We start from the raw sequence: 23292 nt of genomic DNA on the forward strand, positions 1-23292 counted from the left end.
AAGTAGAAATATTGGTTTTGTTGAATTGAATTACATGTGTATTGGTTGATACTTATACAAAAAAAAAATTATAATAATAATTATAAATGATAAATAAAAGTAAGCTGGGAATAAAAAAAAAGTAGAAAATCACTTCAAATGTCATTATAAATAATAGATTGGGACCAAATAACGATAGAAAAACAAAATACGATCCATAATCCATTTCGTGCCTTTCTATTCTATTTTCTTTCAGGATTTGATTAGTTAGAAGTAGCTTCAAACTAGTGTAGTGAAACGATAAAACAAAGATCTTGGTTAATCGAAAATAATCAATAGTCGTTACCAGTTTCGACAATTAAAGCCATGATCATTCTATATAAGTAGTAGAAGAACATTAAGAGATGGAAAGCTAATTTTAAAAAACTTTCCTTCTTATGTTTACCTAAAGTTCTAAAGATTTCAGTGGCATCTAGTAATTGGGTCTTGTTGTAGATTTTTTGGACGTTGTATGCTAGTAATGGTAAATTTAATAAGAAAACAAACCAGTTACCGTGAAGTAAGAAAAGAGCAGAAAGGACAGTATGTAATAAAGCTTCAGGAGTAATCAATCTGTTAATTTTGGAACATAGTTCGATTGGATTAATATAATCAGCTTCCAAATCAGCATATAGAATGGTGAAGTGGACTTGTGCGAATAAATTAATACAGTTTGCTGCAACAGCAGTGATAAATAACCAGGCGCTCATGATAATTGAAGAATTGATTGGTTATCTTAGGGGAAAAGTAATGACTCTAGCTTTATATGTACGAATTGAGTTTTAATTAACGTCAAGGTGTGCAAGGATACCTTACTTGTTTCCCTCTTTAATTCAATCAAAAAGTTTTTCCCACCTCTAGTTTTTCTTCCTTTGCAATTTCTTGTTTGTTTTCCTTTTCCAGTTTTCATGCAAGGGCCCACCCATACACCACACCTCAGGTTTACCAGTCCGTAGTTTGTGCCACATTTTCAGGAAGGAATACCATAAAAATTTCATGAATTAAATGGGGGTTATCTAGTAGATATGAACTTTTTATATAGTCTAAATTCGTCTTTTAAACTTTATCAAGCTTTAGCAACTTTTTTCACTAAGGAAAAATAATTTGGATAAATGTTTTCTATTCTTTCTTAAGTTGTGTGATATATTTTTATGACCGAAAATAAGAAACGACACACATGAGAAAATGCTTGGGTTGCTGACTGAATGGACGACAGAGGCGTTGCAATACACAAGTGGATAAAGCATGAGAGACAGAATAAAATATTATGCACCCAGCCGAAACATTAGAAGAACGAGAAGAAAAGAAATGAGATGAAAAGTTTTCCTACGGGGTATTAGTGTACGAGACGTGGCGGAAGAGACGGTCGAGAGCAACGGAAATGAATAAGTCATGGATATATAACAAGAGGAACTTTTAGAAGATATATCTAAAAGTTCGTCTTCTTTTAAATATGTTTAAATAAGAAAATAATCAAGTAATAAATATACTATCAATTTAGGACACTTTGTGTCACGATATGATTCCTATTATATTACAAGTGGCAAGGAGACAACGTCAGATATAACAAAAAATGATTAATGGACTTACTAGTCCAATTCAGTTGCCCCTTCTTTTTATAGTATTTTCTAGCAGGAAAGGATCACCATTAAAAGGGGAACACTAAAAAAAAAAACTTAGTATGGGAAAAATTAAAATAATACTCCGATACGGGGAGTCGAACCCCGGTCTCCACGGTGAAAGCGTGATGTGATAGCCGTTACACTATATCGGATGATAATTCACGGGTTTTGTTCCATTTCTGGTTTGTATAATATTGTATTATATTCACGTTTAGCTGTCACAAAGAAGTATGTTTATTTTATTATTAATATAGTAATTACTGTCACGAATATGTGAGTCACAATAAGTAAAGCGTGTCATTATGAAGTTGTGAAGTTCGAAATAATGACCCGAACTACGTTATGCACCGTACATGTTTGTAGCCGTATAACGTTTATTGAATTGTAATTGAATATCGTTTGTTGAATTAAGTCGAATGCCATGCAAGTGTTATCTTGTTATTATTAAGATTGTTTTTGATTGCAGCCACGTCTACGGTTTCGACCGGCCATGCGTACAAGAGTTATGTATTGGGTCGGTTAAGTTATATGGTTTTGCTGAGTGTTTACTCGAGCGTATGGATTAGCCTCTCCTAATCAAACCTACAAGTATTTAGAGTGTCCTGCGGAGCACCTAGTCGAAAGGACTTTGAGAGCGGTGTTCATGATTATGAGTTTTGTTTTATGCATGCACGACTTCAACGAGATATTATATGGACTTCTAGAATTTATTTGACTTATTAAGTTATTACTTTATTAACATTATCCTAAGTCATAGTTATGTTGAGAAACTAGTTAGGGACCAATGGAAGGAAAATCCTACTTATCTTTATTTTATTTCTTTTATTTTACTTCTATTTTATTTCTATTTTATTTCTATTTTATTTCTATTTTATTTTGTATTATATAAAAGAGACAACCGAATCCTACATTCGTAAAATCTTGTATTCTACTCTCTTTTATTAGGAAGTTAAGATTCTGATCTGTTATCTAACGCATATTTTACATTTTGTAGTAACGATGTTATGGATATTGTCTGATATAAGTATGACTAGGTCTTCAAGTTAATCGTTGTTAATTTCTTCACACATATTCATAGTGTTATTATCATTTTGATTCTTGTATTTCTTTCTTTTAAATGATTTGCTTACTTGATTCCTTGATTTCGATTGCTTAGTTTTTACATAAACTATATGCAAAGGCTTTGCATCTCCAAGGGACTTAAGGTACATGGTAACTATATATTTTGTATAGGCTATAGTTAAGGTTGTCGTAGGAGAAATAGAGTTGTAGAAGTATTGCTCAATGTGTTCAACAAAGGCGAAGACATATCATACTTGCCGATTACCATTACAGCTGTTTTATGGTTTCGACAATTCTCTACAATCCCCAAAGCGAACCTCGAATGCCCCTTCAGGAATTTCACTTCCCTTTTCATGATGTAGATCTTACCAATAACCTTATGGAACTCCATTACTTCGTTTTTGCAATCACTTTTTGGCCACATTATGATGATCCAAAATAAGGGCACCATTACAGTGTTCAAAAAAGCCGAATGCTGATCGTTTATACTACACTTGTTGAAAACGTTCTTCTTACTCTATTGAGGCGCAATGGTGGACTGCTGTCTAATAGTAAGCAAGGAGAATAAAGACATAACTCTACCGTTACCTGAGCTTAGAATAATAATCTTTTAAATCTATCAAAATATTTAATGTATATAGTGGTAATAATGTATTATAAAACTTCCTTTTGTAGCATGTAAAATACGATAGTAACGAAGGGGGAAATAAAAAATGAAATAGCAATATGTTACTGTTACCGAAATGAATGAAATGTTGTCATGTATTAGTAATTAGAACTGAACAGTGCAGTAGTGAAGTGAATTAAACTGGTTTAGAATGGGGAATGGAGCATACTTTATTTGTATTGATCACATTGACCAGGAAACTTTCTGTCAGTAATTGGTTGGGGGAATAACCCATCGAAGATTAATTTTTGAACATCCCATTCAATAGCAGATTCTGTCTTGTAACACCAGATTATCCAGCCACCTCTCATTTCAAATGCATCCAATTGTGCTTCAACATAACGTCTTGTATTTGTTTTTCTTTCGTCAGACCAAGCATTGATATCATTTGTACCAGCACAAGAGCCAATGTAGTAAGAACCGTCATTACCCTTTTGGTAGGAACCATCATAACGAGCACCAATACCAACACCGTTTAACCACTTAGCACAATCAGTTATAGCAGCGGAGAATTCACCAGCAACACTCCAATGGGATTCATTAAGAACACCGGTACCCCATTCACATGCAACTTGAAGACGTTCATCAATAGATCTTTGTAATTCACCTGGAGAGAAAACTTGGTAATGATGGTGGTCTAATGTGACACCCCAAGTTTCTTCACCTGGAGCTAAGAAATCATCCCAGTAGTGGTATGGTTGGAAAGCATCATGAATAATTAAAATTTGGTCACTTTGCAAATGTTTTCTAACATAATCGTAAGCTGGTTTCAAATAACTGTCCTTTAATTTATCCATATCTAAAACTGGACCTAAAGGTTCGTTAATTAATTCGACACCAATGACAGTCTTTAAATATTCTTCAGCAGAGTATTTTTCTAGCAAATAGTTCAAGACTTTAACAGTAACTTCCAAGTTTTCATCATCTAAGAAAGCGATATTGTCCCTCAAACCAGAGTTATCGAAACCATTTTGAGAACCAACAGCACCATGTAAATCAACCCAAACCTTTAAGCCGTATTTTTCAGCCCATTGAATAGCTTGGTCCAATTTTTGTTCTTGAGAACCTTTAACGTAAGGATCCTCATCGTCGATTAATTCGAAAGCCCAGTAACCGATAGGAATTCTAACCAAATTGAAACCTTGGGACTTAATATTGGCGAAATCTTCCTCTTGATAGAAGGTATGCCAATGAGCCTCTAGACGAGATTGAGCAACTTCTTTACCTAGTTGTTGACAGAAATGATATTCATCAACTGGGATACCGTCGTCGTTATTTGGGTTCGTTCTGAATGCTTCAAATAAAGAAGGTGTAATGTATGGTTCCAAGACTAACCAACCACCGATATTAACACCACGGATTGGATCGGCATTATCGTAGTCATAAAATCTTTTTTCATTTGTTTCATGAACAAATTGTACTGAAGAGGCGTCCTTTGGAGGAACTGGTTGTGAGCTGACTAAAGCCGTCGTTAGCGAAAGAGCTGATAACAGTAGATTCGAAACTGATATCATTCTATATGTATAAGCGAAGGTAATGATATGGAGTTGTTGTTGTTTTTTATTTTCTATTTCTTTTCCGAAAACAACAAGACAAAGAACATTTCTTCATTAGAAAGCAAAATGCCATATTTATATACGTTTTGGCATTTCCTCGAATACGAATGAGTGAAGCCTGTGCTACCGTACTGCTACGGCAGTTTGTTGTTGAAATTGATGGTTGCCTATTTCAGGTTTGTAAACTTTTCTTTTTCTCGAAAAAAAACGTCATTTTTTGCAAAAATAATCAAAAATAATCAAATGGCGGTTAAAAATAGTACATTGATGCGAATCCCTACAGACAAACACCGCAGGTAAGGGCCATTTGCCTTTTATGGCATTTGGACGTCAATAAATAAAGGTGGCAGGAGCGGGGTCCGAAAACGAGAAAACGCAAACAAACCAAATCAAATCAGATGCGTGTCGTTGTCTGTTAGTTTCTCAGAGGCCATGAAAAAAAGACAACGCGTTCAGAATGTAAACAGAGGAAAACGCGATCTTTTCTCCTGCCCCGACCTCGGACGTTTGACGTTTGTTACAGGACTCGGGGGCCCACAGAACTGCACGGACAATATGGATACTTTTCAAAAGAGGTAGGATCCTCAACGGGCTTTTCACGAAGAATCAAGAGAAGGCCGAACTGTTTTCGGAACTCAGTAAAGAGGGTGCTGAAATGCCTCTGTTAGACATCTCTGCATGGCTGGGTTTAACGAGGTTCGGACTCTGGTAGGCTTTTATTTCGTGACATAAGCTAGGTATATCTGGTTATTTTTAGCATAAAAGGTGGATTGTTGACACAACGATGAACTGTGGTGAACAATATATTCACTTCAAATAGGGGAGTTTTAGTCTAACTTAATGAGTAAAGACAACTACTTTAGTTCCTACAATATCTTAGGTTTTAAAACAAGAAGATATTCTAGATTGAATGCCGAATAAACCATGAAGTTAAAATTTGGTAGGTATACTTGGCTTTGGTATGGTTTGATCTATATTATATAGATATGTACTGTAAAGGAATGTATACTAAAAAAAAAACCATGTCTCTTACTTCCTTGAACTTTAAACGCCATGCCAGCACCCGATAATATATATATATATTTCTGAGAAATGGGGTAGCGTAAGGGGTGAACTGAGCTCTAGGACAAAAAGGCTTCATTTTATGTTGATTTAGAGTGGAAACGAAAAAAATGCTGGGCAAGATTGGTGTACACAGTTCTTGACATAAAGAATATATTTAATATCCGGAAAACTTCAGGTTTGTCTGTTGTTCCTAATTTGTAACAGGAAGCTCTAGGTAGCAGAACCGCTTGTAACTAAAGTTTGGCCCAGTTACATACCTTGGGCTAGTTTCCTTTGGGACTATCAATTGCCTTCATATTCAAGACATGATACACTGGAGATGACCTTTCCCAGAGCTATGCAAAACATTCATTAACGTTATTTGAGTTAGTTTGGCCTCTGTGGTTTCTGTATTTTTAGGAAAAATAAAAGGACGTTATTAGTAAAATTTCAAATTTTTTTATTTACTTTTAATTGAAAAAAATTCTCCCCCTTACAAAAAATACTCTGAAGATAAAGGTAAAAATGGTATGGAAAGTAAGTAATTTATCAAGATAATCTTGAAAAATAAAAAGATAAAAGTTGATGTAAATACAGTTGATAAGACGAATTGTAAATATAGTACTACGGTGTTGGACTTGGTATTTATCTGCTATTCATTGAGTTTAGTTTACGTATATTCTAAGAGCTACAACAAATAAGTTTTGATGCCGGTAATAATTATCTGTCGATATAGATGGTATTGAGCTTATATTGGATACAGAGATAATAGAATAGTGGATATTGCCTTCGTTATCTTCTTATTTCCCAAAAGTAGAAATACCAAAGATAAGACACATTAGGTTCCTAACTCATTATCAAGGTAATCAAGATACTAAGGACACAACTTCACCCAAACTGGTCATAACAGACGTAAAAGATTTCATATCATAGACGTCTATAATTTTTTATGAAGGATCAAGGTGCTGGGAAAGTTGAGTTATAGTCGGCTGTTAAATAAGAGTGCGGTTTATAGATTATCGCGAGGTAATATATCACAAAATCGTGACAGCGAATTTTCATTCTAGAGCATTGTGTGTCACTATGGAAGTCGTTTTATATTACATTTTTGGAAAATAAAAAAAAAACGACAACTGCAGGACTCGAACCTGCGCGGGCAAAGCCCAAAAGATTTCTAATCTTTCGCCTTAACCACTCGGCCAAGTTGCCTTATTATTGGACATATTGTAGTGAAGTGAACTTTAAAGATTCGACTTTACTACCCGTCGGCGAGGTCACGGATGGTATATCGTCAGATCAAAGAGGATTCCTAGCCTGTGTTTAGTTAGACTAACAAGGAGTTGAATCGAGATCTTCAGTACGGGATTATCCTATTAGATAGCGTAATCCTGCAGGGTGTGTACGAGCTCTGAGAGAGTCGTAACAACTGCGTCAAGTATTAGATACTTTCTGAAACAAGGGGTTGAGTCAAAGTCTTGAGAAGATCCAAGATCCTTCCAAGGGATATATATAAGAGGCAAGGATATCTTATATCCTGCATATGTAGTTTATGTAATGACATAGAACTAAGTAACAAAAAGTAACGAACGAACGACGAAGTAACTAAGTAATTAAGTACTTTAATAAACACATTCAAACCTTTCAACAACAACAACAAAATGAACAACAATCAAGATATTCACAACAATTTGTCTGAGGACGTAGTCATGTCTGACGATGTCCCCAACGCCTTTACTACACATATTGTGGGATATCGCAGGTTCTTTTTCTTAATGGGTATTGCAATAGCCATGGAGTAAAGAGGCACACGTCCGACATTGTCTTTCATCTTCCTGATAAACCTCTGCAAGTTCTTTGATTAGATTAATGTTTGTTATAACTAAGTTAATCATCTCTCTTGGTGATTTGCTAAGTAGATTTTCTAATCCCATTAGAGAGTTCATTAATGAAGTTCTGAGCTCATTACTTCAACATTTATAGACTCATTATCAAGTGATTTAGCATTTTCTGGATCTTTGGTATAGATTTCGTGAAGGATAATATTGTCTAACACGTGTTTAATCTCATTTGTGTTCGAACAAAATTTCCCAGTTAGAATTTTTTGTCTTTAGTGACTCTTAGAAATTTCTTCTTCGTGACATTCTCTAACTCTATAAAAATTTCAGTTGATGTAGACCCTATTTTACCAAAACTGTAAAGTTTAGTTCCTAATAAAACTTGAATAACTTTACTTAATACCAACTCTTTACCTTCTGTAATTGATTCACCTTTTGTGCTATTATCTAGGAACCATCGATTACAGAGACTTGATAGATTATCACACCATTTAGGGAAATTGTTTAAGTCTTCTAGTTTTTCGCTTAATTTAGCAGACGGATCTTCGTAATAGAATTGTATTTTCTTTCCATTAGCTGTCTTGATATCGTAGAACTTACCTCTTGAGTCATTATTTGACAATAGTAGTGGTGGTTCTGGAGAGTTGTATTCTAATCTTGTATTCTTTGGAGTACCTTTCAAATCAGTTGTACTAATTTTGTTTTCCTTCTTATTAGTTTTTCTTCAGTAGAGTTATCGTTATCAGACAATGTTAGCCTTGAAAATTCTTTTTCTAATTTAATTAATGATGCGGTATGATACTCTAACATCGATTCAATCTGCTGCATTTCAGATCGATATTCTTGACTTTTGGTAAAACGTTGTGAATCTTTAACGTCTGATAATATTTTTAGTTAGTTTTGTTCGAGCGTTCTTTTTGGATTCATCTAGAACTTCAGTTAATTTTTGCCATGACTTCATGTGTTCTTGTTTTAGTTTAATTAAGCGAGGATTCTCTTTCTTTTGAGTTTCCTCACTGGGGTCACCATGTTGGAAACAAACCATAACTGATTAAAAAAACAGATCAAAAGGACAGTTATAAAGGCGTTCGTCTTGAAAAAAGAGTCCATTGTTTGTATCTAAGCATATGTAACCCTTTATGAATTGTTTTTCTTCAAAATTACATAAGGATAAAACATATTCTCTTTTCAGAAGTATGATTGATGAATGAATGAATCCAGTTCTTTATTTTATTATTGATGGTCTATAACCTACATAGTAGATATATATATATATATATATATATGTTTGTATTCCTTAGAAGGTGAAATGCGGATGTTACTTATATGAGGGTGAAATTCAATTTACGCAAGAAACTCCTCTTTTTCTCCAGAAATCGCTAACGGCAAACCATTCCAAACTTTTTGTATTTTTCTTGATAGCATTAATACAACTTTTTGGGAAGGATTCAATAATTGTATACCCCATATTTTTCAAATTATTAACAGTTTCTTTACCAATCATTGTAATATTTTCCACTTCTAATTGATCAGGTAATAATTGATGATGAATTCTTGGATAAGCTATTGTTTCTAATAAAGGCATTTTATACCAGTAAGTTCTTATTATTGCTTGTAATATACTTGTTGTTATTCTTGAACCACCTGAAGCTCCCACAACAAAATCTGGTTTACCTAGTTCATTTAATATAATTGTTGGAGCAGCGGATGATAGAGGTCTTTTACCTGGTTCAGGGAAATTAAAAATGGATGGAGTTAAATCAAAACTATTTGAAGGACCATTTGGCTGAGAAAAATCATCCATTTCATTATTAAATATTACGCCTGTAATTGGATCATGAATTAATGAGCCAAATAATAAATTGATTGTCGTTGTTAAAGAGACAGCATTATTATTCTGATCAATTATACTGAAATGAGCTGTCCCATGTGGATCATTCAATTGATATAATGGATTATACATTGTAAAATTTTCCATTGTTTTTGGAGATGGAAAAGAATTTTTACAAATTGATTCTGTTGCATTATTAATCCATTTTGAATTCAAAATAGTTTGAATATTTTCATGAATGTCAGGTGAATCCACTGATGATGAAAAATCGCCCAATCTAGTTCTTGCACTTGCCATCCATTTCATAGTTTCAATTAATTGGAATGTTGTTTGATCTTGATAATCTCCACCTTCGACAGTATCAAAATTATCCATTATTGATAAAGCGGATAACAATGCTGCACCTGAACTTGATCCAGAACTTGTCAATACAGTTAAATCATTTTCAGGTATATGTCTTTCACCTTTCCTAATCTTTCCCATTAAAGGTTTTTCAATGTTAACATTATAATTTGTGAAATCATTAGTTTGGAAAATCCCATCATATTGGTTAATCTTACCAACCATTGATTTGACCAAAGGGTGATTTGGATCGTAAAATGGTGCCACTGATTCATTTTTTGCCAAGATATTTAATGTATTTGCTAAATTAGGTCTCTTAATAATATCCCCTTGTTTCAAGACTCCATTCTTTGTTGAATTCAAAACGAAGGACCAATCTTCTGGCATTGCCAAGAAAATGGGTTCATACATAGATAATGTCATAGCCAATACTTCATCTACTTCCCAACCTTGATTCCCCAGTTTGATTATTGGTTCCAATAATTGGGACCATTTAATGGATCCACTACCAAATTGATCATATAATTCCCAAAGACCCATTAATTCACCCGGTATAGCGATAGAAACCCCACCTATTTTAGAAGCCCAATCTGGTTTATCTTTAAACATTGATTTTTCCGCTTTCATGGGGGCCATTTCTCTAAAATCTATCGTTATACCTTCGTGTTCGTATTTGTCTTTAACATCAGTAGTATCAGGATCGTTATGATGTCTGTTGAATATGGTAGCATATCCACCACCACCTATCCCACTATTAAAGAAATTAATCATTCCTATACATAATGTTTGAGTAATGGATGCATCTATAGCTGTTGAATTTGGGAATTTCAATAATATTTCATTCATTGTTAAATTATTACATATCTCCAAATCAGAACTTATTGCCATGTTATCACCCTTTTTCAATAATGATATGTTTGGTGATAATGATGGTTGTCGTGATAAGAGGTCTATGTCTATGTTGTGTATTGGTAATTTACCATCTTTTACTGGAGGCCATGATGCTTGATTTTGAGCTTGGTTTTGGTGTTGGAGTTGAGGAGAGAATACTGTTTGATCTATGAAGCGTGCATGTGTTATAGTTAACGATAAAAAGGAATATATTATAGTTAATAGTAGCGATATCTGCATTATATTTGCATGGTTTTTCGTTGTTTTTGCTTGTGAAGAGGTAATAAATTGTCGAGTTATTCACCTGGTAACGTTTCCTTTTTATGTGATATTCAAGCTCATGAGAGAATAACAACTATACTTAGATAGATAAGTCAAGATAAGATTTGTGTATATTTATTTATGTGTGGCAAGATTCCATCCGAGGCGGCGGCAAACGGAAACGGAAACGGAAACTGAAAGGGAGAGTTCGCCGTTCCGAGCGTAATATGTACGGCTGACAATAATTAATATATTCCACGGAGCTTAACCAAAAATATGTGTAATCAATAAATCCATAAATCAATTAATTAGTCATCCCACGGACTTGACCGGATTAAAGGAAATGGGGAGTGGAGAATGGGCATCCACCCACCCACCCACACGCACACAGATATATATTACTAGCGTACAGCAGGAACTCTATCAACAGTCTCCGCCGTCCCTCAGTCGCTACCATTCAAATGAGTTATGAACAGTTCGTAAAATTGCTAACGGGGTTCTGGTATTGGTTATTGGACCTTTCTAAAGTTACGTTAAGTTAAGATAACTTAGAGAGGTCTCATATTGAATGAATGTATGTCAATTAAAGTTAGATAAAAATCATTTTTTGTAAGAGGAATGACACTGGGTAATCGCATTACCGATCCTGTGACTAGATACTTGAAAACTCAAACTCAAGTCAAAAAACGAAATCGAATTGAACTTATGAGATCTATACTCAATGATTCAGAAGATTTCTGATAATATAGCTATAGATGATCACTATTTTATATAACTTGACTTAACCTCACGTATATGGAATATAAATTCAATCTTTATGGTGATATAAAAAGTTACACCGGTAGAACAAAAATTCTTACCCGTAGAAACAAACACGGGTACGAGAATAAGTTAGTTACAGTAATATACGAAAATTTCACGATAACGAAAAGCACGTAATGGTTTTAATGCTAATTTAAATGAGGAAACATGAATAAATGAATAAATAAATAAATGAACGAAAAATTGATAAGGAAACTGAAGGAAAAGAGATTGAAAGAAAGCAAGATACCATGGCTAGATATTATTGTGAATATTGTCATTCATATTTGACACATGATACGTTAAGTGTTAGAAAATCTCATTTAGTTGGTAAAAACCATATCCGTATCACGGCAGATTATTACAGAAATAAGAATGTTCAACAATATACGAAATGTACACATCGTGATCGTTCGAGGCACAATGCAAAGGGGAAAACTCAAAGTCATCATAGATCCAAGATTACTAAAGTTTCTGATGAGCTCGATGAGTTAAATAGATTGAAGAAGACTCCAAAACCTTTGTTGAAAAATAAAGAGAAAAAAGTGAAATTTCAAATGGCCAAGATTTTCCAAAAGGAATTGAATAAAATGGGAGGTGAATCAATGTTGGCAAAACTGTATGATGGCTCACCTGGTTATTCGAAAGTTTTTATCGATTCTAATAGATTAGATATTGGTGATTCAGTGAGGTTGAATAAATTACCACAAAGAGCAAACGAAAGATCATCATCAACAATGGCTAATGATAATAATACTGGTGGTGGGAATAGAGATAGAAATGAAGTCTTCATTAACAATTATGCTCAAAGTAATAGTAGTAGTAGTATTATAGAACCACCTCGAATGTTAAGTATATGGAGTCATCATAATAGTGGCACATTCCCAAAGACAAGTATATATCATGAAGATTCCAAGACTTCCATTTTAAATTCTACCATAAGTTCTTCTCGAAAGAGAATCATGATGCATAGTCATAGTCGTCCCTCCATACCTGCTGCGAATGCATCAACAAGTGGTGGTCACAACGGAGGAGGTGGAGGAGGAGGTACCATCAAGAGAAGAAGGTATGGTAATTAAAGTTCTCTATAGATATACATATAGATATACATATAGATATACATATAGATGAAGAAACGTAATCAGAATTCATTATTATTGTCGTTATTACTATGAGAGTATATTAATTATTATTAGGTTATTTATATTAATTTGAATTAGTATGCGTATGAGCGTATAAATAAATGAAAAAATTGATCAAGAAGAAGTGATCGATTTTCTTTTGGGTTTTCTTAAGAATGAATAAAATATCTATATTTGGAATGCGTAATGGCTGTTTTGTGTTTTTTTTGTGTGTTTAGCTTGTAATTTCTTTTTCATTTGTTACTTGTAATTGTTTTTCTTCGTCATCATTTGCTAACGCAGAAGAAGAAGGTGGTGGTGGGAAGAACACATTAACCAAGACTATTATGAGAACACCTATAATGATTAGAATGATCAGGCTTATAATGAATAGTATTAAAAGGACCACTATAACATTTTCTATCGGATCTATATCTATATTATCCTTATGAATATGTAATGTATTAATGTTATTTGGATCCTTAAATATGTTCAGATTGAATGTATTGATCAACGTCGTAATAATTGAATCAAATACACCGGTATCATACTGATGATATTGGTCACATAGCATGTTGCTAGTTGATTGTTGTTCTAGTATCCCCGTCGATGAGATCGTTTGATCTAAAAACATTTGCTCCCTATTTCAAATTTTTTATTATGTTGTTTTATTATGTAACAATTCAGGTTAGTGAACTCAAAGGACAACCACTAAAACCAGACAGAATACTAATCTTACCTATATATATCTTCTTCCCATATATATGCCTTATATAAAATAAAATTAAATAAAATAAAATAGAACACAATTATCCTTATATCCATTACACTATATTTATATAATGGTTATTATATGCCCCAAAGCGGTAAAAGGCTCAATCTTTTTTCCAATTTGTTTACCCTTTTAGGCAAAAGCAAATAACAGAAATACAGATTCCCAATTTCCCTCGTTCGGCTCGTCCGGCTCGTTCGCTCCGTATTTCTCAAAACGAGTTTCTTTCTTATTTACTTTGAGAAGGAAACGCAGGCAAACACGCAGCAGGATGCTCTTCTCTTCTTTCCTCTTTCTTCAAGAGTTTCGAGAGTCAGGGGAGGAAAAGGGAACGGCGAATAGACTATTTCTTTGCTTACAAAGTCGATGGGATATGGTCGTTGGTTAGTAAGTAATTTTCGTAACTACATTTTTTCACGGAGTATACACTCGTGTGTCCGTGCGCACGTAGTAGTGGTATATACGTACAAGGAAATATATTACCAAATTACTCATCTTCCTCTTCTCGAAAGTCCTCATCAGGCTGATAATCCTTACATCAGCCGTGGATTATTGGGGGGCCAAGGAGAACGGGAACGGGAACAGGAACAGGAACGGGTCAGTCCCCTCCCTCCAATTTCCGGCTCATATATATCCACTCAATTTCTTTTAACAGTACGTAGAACAATTCTAAATTGAACTTGAAGAGAAGCGACGGACAGCTGTTTGCGGACCGTCTCGGTCTTATTCCGAAGAGGGCTTTACAAAGACAGGGTTGAAGAAGGAAATTTTGTCCAGGGTTAGGGTTAAAGAATATTTGCTTCCGGGTAATGGGTTTCTATATCGTTTCTACTTATACTTCCAGTTTGGCAATTTCCCATTTAATAAATAAAACTCTTTGTTTTCGTTGCATTCCATTCTACTACCTACACACAGCGCAGTTTGGTTGAAAATGAATAGACACTTTATTATTTTATGAACAACAATCGACAATTGTTAATCTACTTTGATGGACATCAGTAGTAGCATTATATTATAAAGACGATAGAAAAAACATTCCAGTGTTCATCACATTTACCAAATTCATTAATCACAATGTCTTCTTCAACAATACTGTATAATCCAAACTCAAAACAATTATCTTTACCATCCGATATCACTGACATACCACAAGAAAATGAAACATTAATAATCAACTGTGAGCAAATCAATAAACTTTCTACTTCTTTAATCTCAGAATCAAATCCAAATTTTACTCCACAACCAAAGGAAGAAGCCTCTAAATTAATTAAAAATTTATTTGAAACTGGATTGAAACAAATGAAATCAAATAAATTACAAGAAGCTTTGAAATCTATCTCTTTGGCCATCGAAATGCAAAGGAGGAAAAGAACTCCATATGAAGCCTTTGGTATTCAATTACAAGAATTACAATTAATGCTACGTCAAAAAATTGATTTGGAATTACTAACGGGTAAATATCTAGATGCAGTGCAAGATTTAGAGTTCTTATTGGGTACAGGTATGCTAGCCCCTGAAGTCTTTATAAGATTGACTGATGCTCTTTTGAAATTGAATCAAGTCCATCAAGCTAAAGTTTATTGTGAAAGAGGGTTAAGTTTCGCTCCTAATGAAACTAAATTGAAAGCCTTAAATATGGAATGCACTAGAAAAATAAAGGAATATAATGGTGATATTTAAAAAATATTTACATATATACAAATAACTTCACCTAAATAACTCCCTGTAAAGTATTCTCTCTAAATACAACAAAGCAACCACAATATACGTATTTACATCATGCAAACAATATTAGTATTTGGTGGGAATGGGTTCCTCGGTAAGAGAATTTGTCAATCTGCTATAAATTCTGGTTTTAAAGTATTGTCATTATCAAGATCAGGGAGGCCGCCAGCATCCTTAAATACTGAAAAACATAAGAACAGTACAACTTCTCAATGGGTGAATGAAGTGAATTGGATCAAAGCAGATATATTTGATCCCAATTCTTATAAACATTTATTGAATCAAAACATTAACCATGTCGTTCATTCAATTGGCGTCCTACTAGAAAATTCAAATTATAAATCTTTAATGAATTCACCTTCAGCTTCTTCCCTTTCTAAAGTTAATAACGAACAAACGTATGAGAGGATCAATAAACAAAGTGCTCTCTTATTAGCTTCTACTTTCCATGATTCACTGCTTGAAAGGAAAAAATCATCATCTATGAATGAGAATGATTCCAGCCTTAATCAAAATTGTTCATTTACTTATATTTCAGCTGATAAAGGATTCCCACTGATTCCCAAAGGTTACATAAATTCCAAAAGGGAAACTGAATTTGAACTGCTTCAGAAGTATTTGAAACAGAAAGATGGTTCTTCCAATACTTCTTCTTCATTTAGACCAATAATAATGCGTCCAGGGTTTATGTTTGACGAAACATTAAATACAGGAACAAGATCCTACCTTAATAGCGTGTTGTCAGCATTGGATAACACAAATCAATCACTCTTCCAAAATAAATTGCCCTTTATAAGACCAACAGTTTCTACTCAAGCAGTTAGTAATTGTTTGATTTCGGAAATCAAAGATAAGAATTTCACTGGGGTGGTTTCCTTAGAGGAAATCTTAAAATTTTAGCTTTTTTTGTTTAGAATATATAGTTTAATTTACTTACTTATTTACAAGTATTTTTTGTCTTTGCATTCACTCATCTACTCAAAAATGCCCTATATGCTTCAGGATTAATCTGAACATTACCAATGCTCTTCATCTTTTGCTTACCTTCTTTTTGTTTAGCTAACAGTTTTTTCCTTCTTGAAACATCAGATGCATGTAATTTGGCCAACACATCCTTCCTTTGTGCCTTTATCGTTTCTCTTGCAATAATCTTGTTACCATTCATCCTCGCTTGAATGACAACTTCATATAATTGTGACTTAATATATTCTTTGAATTTAACTACCCATTCTTTTCCTTTCCTTGTAACTTCAGACCGATGTATGATTTGAGATAATGCATCAATACTTTTACCATTGACGCACAATTCCAATTTAATAATATCTGAATCTCGATTACCAATATCAACATAATCCAAGTTACCATATCCTTTCGTCAATGACTTTAATTTACCGAAGAAATCATCTACTAAATTCGATAACGGGAGATTATATTTTATCACTACATCATTACCATCATTATCATACTGGACATCAATTTGTTCCCCTCTATTATTATCACATAGTGTTATCACTTTACCTAAATATTCTTGAGGTGTTTTGATTGTAGCTTCTACATAAGGCTCTTGAAATCCGATGGCTTTTTGCATCTTACCATTATGTCTGCAAAGTGAATTTAATTGTGGGAAATCATCCGGATTCGTAATGACACTTTCAGTACCATCTTGAAATTTAACAACATACGGTACCGTTGGCTGTGTAATAATTAATTGTGAATTATTATATTCTTTCTCTAACCTTTCTTTAAAGACACTGGCATGCAAAGTTCCTAAAAACCCTAATCTCCAACCTTGTCCTAATGCATTTGAACTCTCCTTCTGCAAATTCACGGATCTGTCATTGAGGACTAATTTTTGAATATTATCATCCATGGATTTGAAATCAATTCCATCTGCTGGAAATGCTCCAACAAAAACCATAGGTTGTGGTTTAATGAATCCTGGTAAGGGTTTAGTCTTAGTTTCTTGACCCAATTTCATAAATGTATCACCTACTTGTGCATCTCGTGAATCTTTCATACTTACAATAATATATCCTACTTGTCCAGTTTGTAATTGCCCAATACTAACTCTCGTTGGAAACATAATACCAATATCCTTAATTTCATAACTCTTCCCTGTAGATGCACTAATCACTTTATCATTAACCTTAATATTGCCATCTACAACTTTAATCAGTAATATTACCCCCAAATATGAATCATACCATGAATCTAAAAGCATCCCTCTAAATGGTGCCCTATGATCACCGCTAGGTGATGGTATGTTGGTAATAATAGCAGGGATTAAGTCTTGCATAACTCCACTCCCGGTTTTCCCACTAACCTTGATAATATCATCTTTCTTAATCTCTTTGAAATTTTTTAGAATATCATCCATACATAATTTCAATTGGTAATCATCAACGAGGTCTACTTTATTAATACAGGGTATGATTTTTAAATTCATTCCCAGCGCCATCTTATAAAATGCCACACTTTGAGCTTGTACTTTCTTAATAGCATCGACTAAGAAAACGACACCATCACAAGCCCTCATCGAACTCATAACTTCACTCTTAAAATCCACATGTCCTGGGGTATCAATTAACTGTAAAATATAACCGTCATGGAATAGAGTACAACTTTGCGCCTTAATCGTAATACCTCTTTCCCTTTCCACTTCTAACGTATCAAGAATTTGACTTCTTGTTGAGGAGACATCTTGTGATATCACATTAGTTAATTGCAAGAAGCGATCACTTAAAGTGGATTTACCATGATCAATATGTGCAATTATGGAAAACGTTCGGAGTTTCGATTGAGGTGTGGTATTTAATTTATCTTTAATTTCCTTCACTGTTATGGCGTGCGTATTATGATTAGGTCGTATTTGATTAAATATGTTCAGCCGTTTCAATAGCAATCTTCTCATCCTCACAACCGGTGCTTCTATTTGTCTATACAACAAAGTCTTGAATAGTTCTTTTAAATCTGTTATTATTGGATTTTAACCTTAATAAATAGTTTCGAGACCATAACAATCTTAAGTGTTGATGCTACGCGATGCACGTAGAACTATAAACATCACTATATATAAGCTGTCGATAGTGCTCAGCCCAAATAATACTGACTGGGCTGTATAGACCTTATCCAAGAGCTCTATTCGATTATGGTAAACAAGTTAAGTTGAACAGAAGGCACGGTCTACAGAAATAAAGGATTATGAAATTGAAATTAACTATTAATGGTTCAATATTTCCCGATGATTATAAACTTTTACAGACAACTATAACGACGATAGCATCACTTAGGAAGACTGCCATTTTACGGTTTACCAATGAACGACTAGTGATAATATCAACCCCCAAAACTTTTACAACTAATAACAACAATAATACTACACTACAAGCTGATACAGGTCAATTATGGTGTTCCATCCCGAAAGATGTTTTCATTCAATACACCATTGACTCCATGAGAGAATTGGATACTATCACCATGGAATGTAATTGTGACACTTTATTAAGTGCTTTTAAGAAATATGACCGTATTTTGAGCCAAGGATCTTCTTCTGATATGTTAATAAAATTACAAGCCGTACAGGATTGGAATAATAATTATCCCAATAACAACAATAATAATAATAATAATGGTAAACTCGATACTAAGAATAACAAACAAATTAGACAGAGCCCAATACATGCTCTATCAATAAAATTCGATGAGTTTGTACATACGAGAGGTGGATCAGCAGTAATGGAGGATGAATATCAAATGGATGATGACAATAATAACAAAAACGCTCATAATCATTACTATTTCATGGGGAATAGTAAGAAAATTCAACATTCATTTAAAATACCGGTGAAATTATTGCTTAGATCACAAGATCATAAAATTCAAGAACCATTAGTTAACCATGATAGAATTGTAATATACAAATTACCATCTATCGGTGGGGAATTTGGAGGTGCCTTCCATAATTTTATCAAAAGAATAGAGAGATATAATAATGTTACTAATATAAAACTTACTGGGAAGAAATGTCTAGATGATGTCGATTCACATGATAATAAATCAATTTTATGCATAGGGGTTGATGAAACAAATTGGCATTTAGAAATTTCGTGGAATGGTCCATTGGATACGATCATTCAAGATACTGATGATTTACAGCCGGATGTATTGGATGACAGTCCAAGAGACATGCATGAAAAACGACAGCAACTACAATCATCATCATTGAAAGTGGTATCATCTCAACATTCTACTATTGGATCTCCAAACAAGAGAAGGAGAATAGGTGGTACAGAGATAGGTTCTCTCATATCACCCCATAATGACGAAGATGCGTACATTGCAGATATGTATAGGATTGAAGATAGTGAACTAGCAAATTACCCTTTAGGAAAAAGACAAACACAGACACAGACAGAAACCCAGTCGGGGAATGGAAGGATACGAGACAATAATTTGGAAAATGTTTCCGAATTGGTTGAAAGAGCAGAACAAGAGAGTTCATCACTTCATGAGGTGATGTTACGAAGTAGGGATTGGAAAGTTTGTGGGAAATTATATGCAGCATTTGAAGATGTTGCTCTTGCTATTGCTCATGATCATTCTCTTGTATTTCATTGTTCTTTGGATCGTGGGACGTCGGAAGACAGTAACGATTTGGAACAACCGAGAGAAAAGGGTCAAATAGTCTATTATATTGCTCGTTCCAAAGGGCTGTCAATTTGAAACCGAAAGTCTTATAAGTGAACAAGATAGTTTACCGGCACTTAACTTATACATATATATATACAGCAATGAATATAAATAACATACACGGAATTGTAGACAGTAAATTGGGCCTATCGATATCTACAGACATTTATATATATATCCATTATGCGACACTGGCCTATACCTAAAGCGTGTGTCCGTAACGGTACTTCCTTCCCAGACAAGTATCCGTGGAGGTTTCCCGGGTGTTTCCTCATAAAGAAAATTAGAAAGGACTTCTGTGACCGTCAATAATAGACGCCCGTACATTATTTACCTTTTTAAACAAATCCGAACATTTCACTTATAACGGACATATCTGTTTAGGATCAGACTTTGCGTACTTTCAGGGAAAAACAAAATGGTCTTCATAATCTGAATAGACCTCAGCTTCTATGGAGGGTGTAGGCGATTTCTTTGTGCGACAGTGCACTGGTGGCCGTGAATGTAGTAGCTAAACAACCTAATTCAGCTATAGAAGATATACCTGAATATATATTAGCATATTATGCAAATCTGAACTCAGATAAACCATACAAGAAAACTAAGTAAATCATTCAAAATGGTATGTAAAGAGTGCTGAAATCAAAGAACGAACAAAAGTGCTCGAAACGAAACTAGAAACTATGTGGCGAAATGAATCCAGAACAAAATCTTAAACTCGGGTGGCAAAACGCCGTGGAAAGGATACTGATTCATTACAACAACTCCAAGAATCTGAATACTGATTACACTGTTCTAATACCAGTAGTTCGAAATAATGATCCACTTTTCCCGAGATTCGGATAGTTTATGATCCACGATAACACTGTACTATTCAAAGGTTCGAACTAAAAGACTTTTCGTCGTGTAGGAACATCCTAATGTATTTAAGAAAGAGGTACATTTTCTAGTAGGGTCAAATTTCGTTTAAAACTTATATTAAGAAACAAGTTTACTAACAAATATCTTCATAATCATAACGATACATGATGATTTATAAATAGGCTAAAGTTCACGGTTCTCTAGCTCGTGCTGGTAAGGTTAAGTCCCAAACTCCAAAGGTCGAAAAGACTGAAAAGCCAAAACAACCAAAGGGTCGTGCTTACAAGAGATTATTGTACACCAGAAGATTTGTTAACGTTACTTTGACTAACGGTAAGAGAAAGATGAACCCATCTCCAAACACCGCTTAAGTAAACTACAAAATATGAATAATATTATTAATCTTTCTAATTGAATTTTGTTTATCATATCTAAGTTTGTTTGGTCATATAACATTTATACTCTAACTAAATACTACAATACATTTTAATAGTCAATAAAAAACTCTATACTCTATAGCTAAATGGTTAACGGTTACCAAAAACGGGACTACATGCTTCATTTGATTTCTTTGAATGCAACTGTCCCTTAGACTTGGCTGGCAATCTGTTTTCTCACTACAATTCGTAATTGAACGTTTTTTTTTTTAAAAGTCTCATCGAAATTTTTCATCATTCAATGTATGTAATGGCAAAGCTAAACTAAAGAGACTTTTTAAAGAGAAGGGCACCATAAACTAAGCTAATAAGACGTCAACAGATACTTACCTTTCGCAATTTGGCCAACATTTATAACCCGTGAAATGTCTGACGGTATAATAATAAGGAAACAAGATTTAGAAACACTCCTAGGATCAATCAGGTCCCAGTTCATAACACCATATAAAGATAACATTGAAGCTATACACGCGATTAGTAGTACTACTAAATTGGTCGATTCTTCACCATTAATTGAATTATCTAAATTATCGAAGATTATTAAAGCTCAAAGTACCAAGATTGGTATTATAGTACAACCTGAAAAAATTATAGAATCAAATTTAACGGCGATTTACAAAGAATATAAAAACTTGGTGGAATCAATTTTTTACTTATTAAGTTTATTACCATTATTTTATAATGATAAACATGATACATATGCTAAATTCTTCTTGAAGAAATTGGATGAACCATTATTGTCATTAATTAATGCATTAACGTTGTTGGTGGACGAAACTGAAATAAACTTAAAGAAGGAACAGAATTCTAATGATACTGAGGTTGTGGATAAGAATAGATTAATTTCCATCGGTATGATCTGGTCAGTTTGTGATACATTAGATGATCTCTCTAAGAAAGGTAACTTTGGATTACTAGGTGATTATATAAAGAGCAGTTCAAATTTAGTAGATGATGTTTTGAACGATATTGATGAGTGGTTTGAAGCTCCTGAATTAGGCAATGACGATGCATTTTTTCTTGACGACGAAAGTGATTCTGAGGAGGAGCAAGAAGTCAAAGGAGATAAAGATGATAAGGAAAAAGAAGATGCACTAGAAAGAATGAAGGTATTCCTAAAGGAATGGCAAACTAATTTAAAAATGATAAAATTATTATTGACCTCATTTAATAAATCTATATCGATGGATACACATAAATCTAAAGAAAACAATGCTGGTATGTTAGATAAGTTCCAAGAACTTCATTTAGAGTTAGGGAAGAAAATCGATGATTTTATTTCCGATATATTCATGAGCGATTCTAGCTTTCAAGCGGAAAATTTCGACGACACTATCCAACTACTAAACAGCGATCTAACTAAGATGGTCTCCATCATTAAAAAGTTAAGTAAAAATGATGCCAAGAAATCTAAATGGATTGAAGTATGGGACACCAAATATTTCAAGAAATAATACCTTCTTACTGTACACTTGCCTTCCCTGCGACATATAATTCTGTAGAAATGATACATTACATAGCTCCTCAACAGTTTACTTTTTCCATCATCTTTGTTTAACCTTTGCTCAATATATGTCGATTGTGACGTTATATTCTTTACGTAAAGTTGTCTAATCTAATTTTGGCGTCAAACATTTTTTGCTACGCGTTAACCAGCTTATCGGACTAATGCGGTAATACGTAAACAAGCGACAACTGGGCAATTAAAACACACGCAATTTGCTTGGTAAAGTCTGGCTAACAATAAATTTGAGAAT

General features: G+C 33.8%; 11 protein-coding genes and 2 non-coding genes across 13 annotated transcripts; 6 read left to right on the plus strand and 7 right to left on the minus strand.

Annotated features, from left to right (window-relative positions):
• Positions 1-311: 311 nt before the first annotated feature.
• On the minus strand, positions 312-728 carry ERV14 (cornichon family protein; the record flags this gene model as incomplete). The annotated part of the gene is made up of 1 exon (XM_003671942.1): positions 312-728. One exon carries the CDS (start codon positions 726-728, stop codon positions 312-314), a length of 417 nt encoding a protein of 138 aa, XP_003671990.1.
• Positions 729-1720: 992 nt separating this feature from the next.
• NDAI0Itrna5E lies at positions 1721-1792 on the minus strand. The gene has a single exon. It is a non-coding gene; the product is annotated as a tRNA-Glu (tRNA).
• A 1747-nt stretch (positions 1793-3539) lies between these two features.
• EXG1 (glucan 1,3-beta-glucosidase) lies at positions 3540-4883 on the minus strand (the record flags this gene model as incomplete). The annotated part of the gene is made up of 1 exon (XM_003671943.1): positions 3540-4883. The coding sequence occupies one exon, from the start codon at positions 4881-4883 to the stop codon at positions 3540-3542; it is 1344 nt and encodes a 447-aa protein (XP_003671991.1).
• Positions 4884-7096: 2213 nt separating this feature from the next.
• NDAI0Itrna9S lies at positions 7097-7178 on the minus strand. Its single transcript has one exon. It is a non-coding gene; the product is annotated as a tRNA-Ser (tRNA).
• A 1965-nt stretch (positions 7179-9143) lies between these two features.
• Positions 9144-11108, minus strand: ECM38 (gamma-glutamyltransferase; the record flags this gene model as incomplete). Its single annotated transcript, XM_003671944.1, has 1 exon — positions 9144-11108. One exon carries the CDS (start codon positions 11106-11108, stop codon positions 9144-9146), a length of 1965 nt encoding a protein of 654 aa, XP_003671992.1.
• A 1073-nt stretch (positions 11109-12181) lies between these two features.
• YHC1 (Yhc1p) lies at positions 12182-13009 on the plus strand (the record flags this gene model as incomplete). Its single annotated transcript, XM_003671945.1, has 1 exon — positions 12182-13009. The coding sequence occupies one exon, from the start codon at positions 12182-12184 to the stop codon at positions 13007-13009; it is 828 nt and encodes a 275-aa protein (XP_003671993.1).
• Positions 13010-13286: 277 nt separating this feature from the next.
• NDAI0I01820 (uncharacterized protein) lies at positions 13287-13685 on the minus strand (the record flags this gene model as incomplete). Its single annotated transcript, XM_003671946.1, has 1 exon — positions 13287-13685. One exon carries the CDS (start codon positions 13683-13685, stop codon positions 13287-13289), a length of 399 nt encoding a protein of 132 aa, XP_003671994.1.
• Positions 13686-14897: 1212 nt separating this feature from the next.
• SEC72 (Sec63 complex subunit SEC72) lies at positions 14898-15503 on the plus strand (the record flags this gene model as incomplete). Its single annotated transcript, XM_003671947.1, has 1 exon — positions 14898-15503. One exon carries the CDS (start codon positions 14898-14900, stop codon positions 15501-15503), a length of 606 nt encoding a protein of 201 aa, XP_003671995.1.
• Positions 15504-15602: 99 nt separating this feature from the next.
• COQ11 (ubiquinone biosynthesis protein COQ11) lies at positions 15603-16448 on the plus strand (the record flags this gene model as incomplete). The annotated part of the gene is made up of 1 exon (XM_003671948.1): positions 15603-16448. The coding sequence occupies one exon, from the start codon at positions 15603-15605 to the stop codon at positions 16446-16448; it is 846 nt and encodes a 281-aa protein (XP_003671996.1).
• A 70-nt stretch (positions 16449-16518) lies between these two features.
• Positions 16519-18459, minus strand: GUF1 (GTPase GUF1; the record flags this gene model as incomplete). Its single annotated transcript, XM_003671949.1, has 1 exon — positions 16519-18459. One exon carries the CDS (start codon positions 18457-18459, stop codon positions 16519-16521), a length of 1941 nt encoding a protein of 646 aa, XP_003671997.1.
• Positions 18460-18749: 290 nt separating this feature from the next.
• Positions 18750-20270, plus strand: MEC3 (Mec3p; the record flags this gene model as incomplete). The annotated part of the gene is made up of 1 exon (XM_003671950.1): positions 18750-20270. The coding sequence occupies one exon, from the start codon at positions 18750-18752 to the stop codon at positions 20268-20270; it is 1521 nt and encodes a 506-aa protein (XP_003671998.1).
• A 586-nt stretch (positions 20271-20856) lies between these two features.
• On the plus strand, positions 20857-21469 carry RPS30A (40S ribosomal protein eS30; the record flags this gene model as incomplete). Its single annotated transcript, XM_003671951.1, has 2 exons — positions 20857-20859; positions 21281-21469. 2 exons carry the CDS (start codon positions 20857-20859, stop codon positions 21467-21469), a joined length of 192 nt encoding a protein of 63 aa, XP_003671999.1.
• Positions 21470-21900: 431 nt separating this feature from the next.
• On the plus strand, positions 21901-22989 carry NDAI0I01880 (uncharacterized protein; the record flags this gene model as incomplete). The annotated part of the gene is made up of 1 exon (XM_003671952.1): positions 21901-22989. The coding sequence occupies one exon, from the start codon at positions 21901-21903 to the stop codon at positions 22987-22989; it is 1089 nt and encodes a 362-aa protein (XP_003672000.1).
• Positions 22990-23292: the final 303 nt, after the last annotated feature.

This window comes from Naumovozyma dairenensis, chromosome 9 (genome assembly GCF_000227115.2).
Source record: "Naumovozyma dairenensis CBS 421 chromosome 9, complete genome".
In the NCBI taxonomy this organism is placed as follows: domain Eukaryota; kingdom Fungi; phylum Ascomycota; class Saccharomycetes; order Saccharomycetales; family Saccharomycetaceae; genus Naumovozyma; species Naumovozyma dairenensis.